We start from the raw sequence: 11,014 nt of genomic DNA, 5'->3' as shown, positions 1-11,014 counted from the left end.
TTGGAAGTATGTACAACATTATATGTGCATCCAGATAAAAGACCAACACACCAGCTTCAGATCGACATTCAGCATCTTTCGTCTACCGTTTCATTTCCTTCTCCTCGACAATCGCACATCTCTCAGATTTAACTCACAAATTAGTCAAATTAATCTTAAAACCTGATTTTTTCCGTAGAAATAAAGAAATTCACATTCACGTTCACGTTGTTTCAGTGATGTAATTGTTGAAAAACATCCGACAGAGAAACTTTCCTGGACTCAAACACAAAAGTAAAGAGTGTCTGGTGTCAGCGCCGATACCCATCGAGAACTTCTTCCGTTTTAAGTTAATTTAACTTAATTTAATTTAATTTAAATGTCCGTCATCGATGTCGACCAATCACAAACCTTCTCTCTAAATCCTCGGCATTACGAGTTTCCCTCCAGTGTCCCGCCTTCTCTTCATGTCTGATCGGACACCTGATCTACTTCCCGTAATCCTCTTCTCCTATCCGGGTGGCGCCCACTTCCTCCACAGGCCCCTCCCTCTTGGTTTCCATGGCGACCTCGGTGTAGGCGACCGGCTTGTCCGCGCTCGGGGCCTCGATGTGGAGCTTTGCGTCGACGTCCACCTCGGCCTCGGCGCCCTCCTGGCCCTCCGCGACGGCCCTCTCCTTCTTCAGCTTGATGCGGAAGGTCTCTTTGTTCGGAGCTTTCTTGGCGATGTTCTCCTTCAGACGCTCGCCCGACTGCTTCAGACGCTCGCCGGCTTGGTGCATCTTGTCCCGCCGCTCGTGCGGCATGACCTTCTCTCCCAGGTTGTGGAACTTGGTGCCCAGGTTGTCTTTGGTTTTGGTCATGCTCTCCTTGGAGAAGGCGGCCTTCAAGGTCTCTGAGCTCTTCGCCATCGACTTCTTGAAGCGGGCGGCTCGCGAGGGGTCGGCCTCCTCCACGCTCAGGTACTCTTCGTCGGAGGAGAGGTCCACGGGGACGTCGTAGGAGTCGGGCTCAATCTCCAGCCCGTCCAGGCCGCATCCTTTGGGGGACTTAGTGACAGCGACTGATGGGATCTCGGTCTCACCCTGCGGAGAGGAACACGGTTGTTAGAATCTACCTCATGCTGCATTCATGGGGTGCTGGAATAATCAGAAAAATGAGGTCCCGACTGGAAGAATTCATGTGAACACACAAGAAACATTTGACATTTTGCCCCTGGGCACAGACGTGTAAGAGCCCCCCCGACTCTGTCTACGGAGGAACAAGACCCCCCAACTTCGACAGGCTCAAAGAGTCGATCCTTGTTGTCTGTTTTTGGTCATTTTGCATCTGTTTTTTTAGATGTTTTACTTTTCCATGAGGTCATTTGTGTCTCTTTAAAGTCATTTTGGGTCATTTTTAGTTGGTGTGTTCATTTTAGTTCTTTGGTTTTGATTGTTTCGTTAATTTTAAGGTTATTTTTGGTAGTTTTTCAGTCCTTTTGTATCTTCCGCGGTACAATTTACATGGAAGTTACGTCTTCTGTGCTAATAAAGATCTTTTCAGATGTAAAAATGTTCTAAATAATGCGATGAACGGATGTTTTTGAGACATTTAATGAATATAATTAACACATAATTAGTTTTGTCTTTCCCCTCTTTCTCTCTTTATAACTCTTCATTTCAAATCCTCATGAAAAACGCCGGGGTGTCGTTCGTCCGCTGGTGTTTGGACTCAAACAAGCTGCTCCACCCTCGGCGCCCGACAGGTGACTTTGGATGTGAAAGCTAATTAATCCTAATTAAAGCTCGGCGTCCTGCAGCGACCGCACTCATTAATCAGAGCGCGTCCACACGCTGAACGACACAATCATTACACCAGCAGGGGACGGGGGTCAAAACCAGTATTAATAACCTCAGGTGGGGGAAGAGGAAGACACACACACACACACACACACACACACACACACACACACACACACACACACACACACACACACACACACGCACACACACACACACACACACACACACACACACACACACTGAGAGAGACACACACACACACACACACACACACACACACACACACACACACACACACACACACACACACACACACACACACAGTAATGGAGAGATGGGGATGCCAATGGGTCGGCGCCCCGAGCAGTTGGGGGTTCGGTGCCTTGCTCAACAGCACCTCTGCAGTGCCCAGGAGATGAACTGGCACCTCTCCAGCCACCAGTCCACACTCCATTCATAGTCCACACAGGGACTCAAACCGGCGACCCCACGGTTCCCATCAACTATGGACTGAGCTACTGTCGCCCTTTGCGGAGCGCGTAGAGTCACAGGAAGTGATGTAATCCTCTGGGTGACCTCTGATGTTTACGCCCGTGGGAAGTTGAACTCATAACCGTGTCTTTCATCGCCACACAGCAGAAACATCCCAAACTAAGGCGGCATTAGAGCCCCAGGACGAGCCGCTGTCCTCTGACGTCCAGCGTGGGGCAGAGGAGGCGAGGCCCCGAGCGTGCACCAGCACATTTATCTTTTTCTCATTAGCGCCCCGGCCGCCATCATTCAGCCGCCGGCGCCCGGCGTCTCTAACAGAGCGCCTGTTGCTTCCTGGTGAGACGGCTCCGGCTGAGGCTCTTTATCAGGAGACGAAGCGAGGCCTCAGAATAACCGACGGCACATCCGTCAGGAGGAAATCAACCCTGTGACCGTCTCCTCTGCAGGCTGCAAAGAGACACAGAGGAGCTGGACGCCACATTTCATCACGTGATTGGAAAAAAATCCGCCTCGGAGATATTTATAAATATTTATGCTAACAATAAAAATAAAAACACAGGCACAATACATTTATATTTGTGTCGTAATTAGCTTTTTATTTATTCACTGTTGTTTTAATTGAATTAAAAATATACGATATTTGGTCTCCAAATATTACGACTTTTGGTCTCTGAATACTACGACTTTTGGTCTCCAAATACTACGACTTTTGGTCTCCAAATATTACGACTTTTGGTCTCCAAATACTACGAGTTTTCATCTCCGAATAATACGACTTTTGGCCGCCAAATACTACGACTTTTGGTCTCAAAATACTACGACTTTTGGTCTCCAAATATTACGACTTTCGGTCTCCAAATATTACGACTTTTGGTCTCTGAATATTACGACTTTCGGTCTCCAAGTACTACGACTTTTGGTCTCCAAATATTACGACTTTTGGTCTCCAAATACTACGACTTTTGTTCTCCAAATATTCCGACTTTTGGTCCCCAAATACTACGACTTTTGGTCTCCAAATATTCCGACTTTTGGTCTCCAAATATTACGACTTTTGGTCTCTAAATACTACGACTTTTGGTCTCCAAATACTACGACATTTGGTCTCCAATTACTACGACTTTTGGACTCCAAATATTACGACTTCTGGTCTCCAATTACTACGACTTTTGGTCTCCAAATACTACGACATTTGGTCTCCAAATATTACGACTTCTGGTCTCCAATTACTACGACTTTTGGTCTCCAAATACTACGACATTTGGTCTCCAAATATTGCGACTTTTGGTCTCCAAATACTACGACTTTTGTTCTCCAAATATTACGACTTTTGTTCTCCAAATACTACGACATTTGGACTCCAAATATTACGACTTCTGGTCTCCAATTACTACGACTTTTGGTCTCCAAATACTACGACATTTGGTCTCCAAATATTGCGACTTTTGGTCTCCAATTACTACGACTTTTGGTCTCCAAATACTACGACATTTGGTCTCCAAATATTACGACTTTTGGTCTCCAACATTACGACTTTTGGTCTCCAAATATTACGACTTTTGGTCTCCAAATACTACGACTTTTGGTCTCCAAATATTACGACTTTTGGTCTCCAAATACAACGACTTTTGGTCTCCAAATACTACGACTTTTGGTCTCCAAATACTACGACTTTTGGTCTCCAAATATCACGACTTTTGGTCTCCAACATTACGACTTTTGACTACGACTTTCGGTCTCCAAATACTACGACTTTTGGGCTCCAAATACTACGACTTTTGTTCTCCAAATACTACGACTTTTGGTCTCCAAATGCTACGACTTTTGGGCTCCAAATACTACGACTTTTGGTCTCCGAATACTACGACTTTTGGTCTCCAAATATTACGACTTTTGGTCTCCAAGTACTACGACTTTTGGTCTCCAAATACTGCGACTTTTGGGCTCCAAATACTACGACTTTTGGTCCCCGAATATTACGACTTTTGTTCTCCAAATACTACGACTTTCGGTCTCCAAATACTACGACTTTTGTTTTCGAAATACTAAAACTTTTGCTCTCTTAATAAAACAACTTTTAGTATAAAATAATCACGACTTCTAGTCTTGAATACTACGACTTTTGTTCAACTTTGTTCGTAAATATTACGGCCTTGACGACAGACCGGTTTTGTGCGATCCAGTACGAAATCATCTCTGACGCTCACATTTCACTTTATGAGTAAAGTCGAGTTACAGTGACGCTAAAGGGAATTTTCCTTTCAGCCGTCTCTTCTCTCTCTCACTGCTCCTCAAACAAACAGTATAATAATAAAATAGTGTCTTTAGGATGTTTCCATACTGATCATAAATCATAAATATCTGCAGAACAGTCCAGGTTTTTCCAGGGAGCGTGGGAACGCTGAGTTACACCAGTATTTCCTGATTTTGCTGCTTCAAAATAAAAGTCTTTAAGCTCTTTTGAAACAGGATGTGAGTGCTGGGATCTCCGTCCGTCCTCACACCTGGACGCAGAGCTGAGTGCATGTGATCGGGTCGCTCTGGTGTGTGAGGGGCTGACATGTCTGACTCAGACATGTCGCTTTATGGCGTGGCCCTGCTGGCAGCGAGGTCGAATGCCCGATTCCCAGAATAGGACTCTCCGTCACGGCTCCACAGCAGCTGTTAGCAGCACATAGCGGCGCGGTTGCTATTCTGAAGTCCGGACGCTAACGAGGTCTCCCTCTGACACTGACGCCTCCATGTAAACCTGCAGAACAGTGCGTAAAGACCACTGTTTAACTTTTAATCACAGTCCCATCACGGCCTGGAGGCCATAAAACTATAAACTATAGTAAATATTCTAGTGTAATGATCTCTCTGTCACTGTGGAACTGAACCCCTTTACCTTCTATCTCTATCATAATTAACAGATTAACTGCACAGTTTGTGTTTAAAGCCCAAACACTGAACATTCAGAGCTGATTTGGTCGATTTGAATTGATTTATATTCCTTCAAAAAGTATTTAATCCTGGTTTCTGACTTCCTGTCCCGTTGTGTTTCCATGGCAGCAGCCAATAGCGTTGGGCGTTGCTGGTTGCCAGTGTTGTCTGTTGTTGGGTGCAGCTACTGTAGGCTGGCACTGGGTGAAATGGAGTTAGCCAATCCTGCAGCTGCTTGGGAGCCTCAGTGAAGGGGGCGTTCTTTGTCCCAGCAGCTGAGTGAGCGGAGACGGGCAACAACCAGAGTCACTATAGGCCGAGCATTCACTCCATGGACTGAGAGAAAGGAGAGGAACGCCATTCAAACGCACGCCCACATGGCTACGCTGCTCCTGGATGCTAACATCACTTTCATCTGCACTTAGCTGGAACGGCTAACGCTAACGGCTAACGCTAAATGTCAGTCAAACTCCTCTAATCCTTGTTTTGATGCTGTGGTTTTCTGGAGGGGACGGGTTCAAACAGGCTCAAACAGACTGCGGTCTCCTGGAGCTACTGGGCCGGGTCTGACCAACCTGGCAACCTCACGGCTGGACTTCTTTTTTGTTGTTGGGACGACGATCTGGAGACTCTTGATGGAGCTGTTCTGATCATTCTACACATTCAACCTTTAACTGTTAATAAGTTCATAATAAATAAATGTGTTAACTCTAATAAGGCAACGATCCTGCTTCAGATTCTGTCGCTGCAAAAAGCAGTTTACTGTTAACAAGTTAATCCAAAAATCCATGTATTCACGATGATATTATTTACACTTATATGGTCATATAAGCAATGAGCATCATCTAAGACTTATAAAGCTCTATATTAACTCATCTTACGACAAGCACCCTAACATAAAGTGTGTTTTAATTGTGCTGTCGTGGTCCAAACTCCAGACTCTGAATGTTTCTGATGTCTGTCTCTTTTCATGGTGGAGCAGCTCTCACACGGCCCGCAGCGACTCACACACACTTTGATCAGCGTTAAAAATCCTCTCAGTTCACAGAAATGTCGTTTTGCTGTCTGTCCGACCGGCTCCTCTCACAGAACACCCCACAGCGCTCCAATTTAATGCCATTACAAAGTCCGTCCATCTCTTTAACGACGACAGCCTCCTCGATCAACACGAGGGCCTCAAAGTATCCTCGCTCCCTCTGCGCTTTCACAGGGCGAACGCTGCGTCCCTGTGAAGGTAACACACCCCTTCACGTTCAGAGACAACAGCGATACTTGAAAGTGTTTCAGAAGTTCACCTGACGTGATTCGGGCTGTTTGCACTTTAGTCGAGAGCGTTCCCTCTCAACATAATGACGATGCTTTTCTATAAATTGCCAGTGTTTCAGAGTCGAGGGCTCTTCCGCGGTGAACTTGAAGCACCCTTCATTTCCTCACATCCCCGCTGTCTCACCGCGTCCACCGCTTAATGAATTGAGTCAGGGCTCCTTTCAGTTAAGATCTCGCTGCCTGGCACACAGTCTGAGCCGCCCGAGGGAATGAATCTACTTTATTTTTCATACTTAACTTAATTACGCTCCAGTTCCTCGTAACGGAAACCTGGATCTGATAATCCAGAGTGCAGCTGATCGACCGCGGAGTCCGTCGACTGCCTCGGACTGATTATTACTTGAGTTTTGAAGACGTTTGAAAGCTTTATTCCTTTATTATCATCATCTTGTGGTTCTCTTATTGTACTGAATGACACAAGTGCAGCTGTCTGCTTTAAGAGTAATTACAGCGTTAAATCAGCCCAGGGTCTTTATCAGCACTTACATTCATCACATAATCCATTTTTTGTGTAACAAATATTAAGGCAGAAATCCAGGAGAGATGCTAACAGCCGGACGTGGCTAACAGTGATTAGCTCGGGGCAGCATGGTGAAGGCATTCAAAGGTCGTTTTTAACCACTAATGCTGCTGAAAATAACAGCAAACCTCTGCAGCAGCATGAGAAGAGTCCCTACACACACAACAAAGCAGCAACAGCGTAGTTAGTGAAGCCAGAGTTTATTAAAGAGTGTTTTAAAGACTTACCTACTGGCCCCTGTACCAGCTCCTCTCATAGTAAAGCCCATTACAGTGGATTACCAAAGTCAATCCCAAAGGAAGGAGCCCATTCGTACATTTAAGAATTGATTTTAAGAGTTCACTGATCACGTTTAAGGCTCGTCAGGGTCTGGGCCCAGAATCCGTCTCAGACACGTTGACCCCGTAGGAGCCTGTTCGCAGCCTTAGATCGGCGGGCGCGTCTCTCTTGTTCCAAGGCCGAGGCTCAAACCCGGAGGTGACCGCCCCGACTCCATCAGAGCGCCTCGGCTTTGGAGCGACCTGCCCGCGGAGATGAGGCTGAATCAGAGTCCTCTTTCAAATCACTTCTTCAAACTCATTTTTATAGACTCTCCTTCCTGTGATGTCGTCTTTTGATCTTTGGATCTTTTGATCTTTCTTTGCGAGCTCCTTAATAAGAATCATTGCCTTTGCCCCTTCTTTCTACACAGTGATCTGTAAATATGGTTCTGTTGTAGCCTCCTGGATTTCACTTTTATCACAATTATTACTTTTGCTTATACTGTTTATATATATATATATGTGTGTATTTTGATGTGCTCTGTCAAAGCTCCTTGTAAACTGCTTTTTTTAAAAGGTGCTATACAAATAAAGTTATTATTATTTCTATTATGAGTCAATCCCAAAGGAAGGAGCCCGTTGGTGCTTTGTTGTGTGTGTAGGGACTCTTCTCATGCTGCTGCAGAGGTTTACTGTTATTTTCAGCAGCATTAGTGGTTAAAAAAGACCTTTGAATGCCTTCACCGTGCTGCCCTGAGCTAATCGCTGTTAGCCACGTCCAGCTGTTAGCCACGTCCAGCTGTTAGCCACCATGGGATGATTTTATGCCGGAATTACACTTTAATGTGTTTCCTTCTTCTTTGAATAAAGAAAAGTCCAAAAATCTGCTGAGCCACAGATTTTCGGTTCACAGCAGCAGCGTCTTCTCACATTTCAGACACTGAACCTCACACATTTTTACTCGATGACCGACTGAAAGAATTGCTGATTGACCGGTTGATGAAGTCGTTTCACTGCTTCAAGGGAACTCTCAGTTATCAACATTTACATTTCTGCTCAATCTCTGCAGGTTAGAAACCCAGAAATAAAACCCACAGGACATTTCCAACACACAAAAACACTTAGATTCAAGCCTCGCTCACCTGGTAGATGACGACGCGGAACTTGTTGCGTGTGAGCAGCTCATCCTGAGTGGTTTCCACCTTCTTGACGCGGGTGTTTTGCTTCTCGACGCGCGTCCGGACCTCCTTGACGTTGGCGCTGACCTTACGGGTCTTCTGCAGGAGCTTCTCCACCGTGCCGCTGGTGTCGGTGTGGTCCTTGGCCAGTTTCAGGACGTCGCCCTGGATGGTTTTGATGTTGTTCTCCAGGTCCAGCTGACGCTCCTCCATGCGCTGCTGGCAGGACTGGACGTTGTCGATGATGCCGGCCACGCGCTCCAGCAGAGACAGGATGGTCAGGGCGCTGATGGGGTTCCCGGACTCGTCCTCCACCCCGACGATCTCCAGTTTCTCCTGGACGCCCGCCGTACGGTACTTGTGCTGATCCATTGCAGGGGTTCTGTCGCGTCCAATCAGTTTGAAACTGGCTCTAAAGTTGTGCGGTTTAGTTTGAGGACGGGGGACCAGAGGAGGTTACCAGCAGAGAGACCGGAGAGTGGCAACACCCAACCACTGTGACCCAACCTCAGGTCTGGGGACAGCAGAGAAGCGGAAAACTCCACCTACCCCTTTTAAAAAAGGCTTCAGGATCCAAAGGGAGCCTGACTTCAGCCCTCAGCGAGGCCAAGGGGAGCGGCAATGCTCTCACGAACCCCCGGCTAAAAATAAGAACTCTTTGTAAGTCGACACTCTGACATTTTGGGAAGATGCAAAGCAGAGGATGATGGAAACCCCCGTCTGAGTCCGGCTCTGCTCTGTTAGAGCCACGCGGACTGATTCATAACGGCCCGTTATTTGCACATATGTCGGCGTTAGCAGCTGCGGCACATGTTCATCAACAGCAGCTTAGGGGTCGTTCAGCCGCTCTGCAGAGACCGATGCAGAGGAGCCGCAGTTGTCTGGTCTGATTACACAGCGCTGGAATGTTTTCGGGGGGATTAAACTTTGCAGCGCTGCCCTTTTTCTTTCCCCCGGGCGGCAGAGTCCACACATCGACCGAGACGCAGATCTGAAGCTCTTTATAGAGACGAGCAGCGTCAAAGTGACAAACATTCCTCTGAACACGAGCGTTAGAGAACCGTCTACATTGTTCTTGAGCTCAAAGTCCTGAGCTTCGTCTCCTGTGAACAATAATGTGTTGAAATCTATTTCTTGTCCCTAAAAACACACGGACGTGTTAAAAATAACACTTACAGCTGCCCCCCTCTGAATTCTGCACGGATTAGCTTTGGTCGCCCCCCCCCAAGCAGTGACGGGTCAGTCCCACAGGAGGCTCAGGGTTCAGGCCTTCACACGCCGTCGTGAACATGCTCCATGTTCGCCTGTGAATGATGAGGATGGTGATGTGCTCGGCTCAACACTCACACCAGGCGTGTTTCCATCAGGGTCAAATATGTCCACTTGGAAAGTTTCAGGGCACGCCCTCTCAAACGGCCGTTCACTCGTCGCGTTTCAGGCCCCAGAGGGATTAGGGCGCACTCCCACTGTGCCTACGTACCGTGCCCCAGCACGTTTCACGGCTAAAGTCTGGTTCCTTTGACCAGTGTGAGTGCAACCGTACCACGTCTAGGAGCGTGCGCACGTGTACGAGCACGAGGCCTACAGCGGTTCTGAGGTCATTTCCTGTGCGCCTGTTGGGACGTAGAGAAAAGAAGGAGGGACCATGCGCGGACATTTCAAACAATGGCGGTGAAAGGTTCACGTTGGTGTGATGCGGAGGTGGAGTGTTTACTGCAGATTTGGTCGATGAAAAGATTCAAAAACAGTCGACAAGACGCACAAAAACTCAGAGGTCTACGGAAAGATCTGGAAACAAAGCCACGCATCGCCATGACGTCATCAATGCGTGTGACGTGTTACGGCGTGATGACGTATAGGCAGCAAGAAGCATTCTCCGAGGCCCAGGTAGTGTGAGTACAAACGGGCCTGGAGGGGGGGACAAGGACCCTAAAGCACGGGGCGCGGGACGCACGCACAGTGGGAGGGCGCCCTTAGAGGCTCCAGAGGTTACGGGACCTTTGAATGCCTTCACCGTGCTGCCCCGAGCTAATCACTGTTAGCCACGTCTGGCTCTTAGCGACTCTCCTCCAGCGTGACGTAAACCCAATCTCTGAAACACGTGAAGAACAAACGTTCAGTTTCAGTTTGTGAGTTAAACTGTGACGAGCGATTTAAGTCACTTCTTAAATCTCATTTTTACAGACACTTGTGTGACACATGTCGTCTTTTTGATCTACTTTAATAATAATTTCCCCTTCTTTCGATACAATAATGTGTAAATATAGTTATGTTGCACCCTGCTGGATCGCACTGTTATTAGTTTTGATTATACTGTGTATATATATACGTGTGTGTGTGTGTGTGTGTGTGTGTGTGGTGACTGAAGCCAGCAGCTGCTCCTGTCCCTGGACTCTATATTTACCCCGGGGCGGTGGCGTGCCTGAGTCCCTGCCCGCTGCAGAAATGTCCCTGACGTCGGTTTATTTTCATACACGGAGGCTCTGACCTCTGCTCCGGTTCTGGTTCTGGATTCTGCAGACGAACCGTTTTTAATCAGACGGCAGCGACCAA

The 11,014-nt window shown here is 47.2% G+C and overlaps 1 protein-coding gene across 1 annotated transcript; it reads right to left on the bottom strand.

Moving 5' to 3' along the window:
* Positions 1-205: 205 nt before the first annotated feature.
* Positions 206-8,996, bottom strand: cavin4a (caveolae associated protein 4a). Its single transcript, XM_083928521.1, has 2 exons — positions 8,426-8,996; positions 206-1,064 (listed from the first exon to the last, which is right to left on the bottom strand). Exons 1-2 carry the CDS (start codon positions 8,831-8,833, stop codon positions 468-470), a joined length of 1,005 nt encoding a protein of 334 aa, XP_083784647.1. The 5' UTR covers positions 8,834-8,996; the 3' UTR covers positions 206-467.
* Positions 8,997-11,014: the final 2,018 nt, after the last annotated feature.

The sequence above is a fragment of the Echiichthys vipera genome (assembly GCF_963691815.1).
Source record: "Echiichthys vipera genome assembly, chromosome: 15".
NCBI lineage: Eukaryota > Metazoa > Chordata > Actinopteri > Perciformes > Trachinidae > Echiichthys > Echiichthys vipera.
The sequence above is the reverse complement of the archived record's forward strand: the minus strand, read 5'-3'. Positions and strand labels throughout refer to the sequence as shown.

Excerpts from the sequence above, each read along its gene's own strand:
- cavin4a (XM_083928521.1), bottom strand. The coding sequence starts at position 8,833 with ATGGATCAGCACAAGTACCGTACGGCGGGCGTCCAGGAGAAACTGGAG. Across the intron at positions 1,065-8,425 it reads TCCGCGTCGTCATCTACCAG|GGTGAGACCGAGATCCCATC; the intron begins GTGAGCGAGGCT and ends TCCTCTCCGCAG.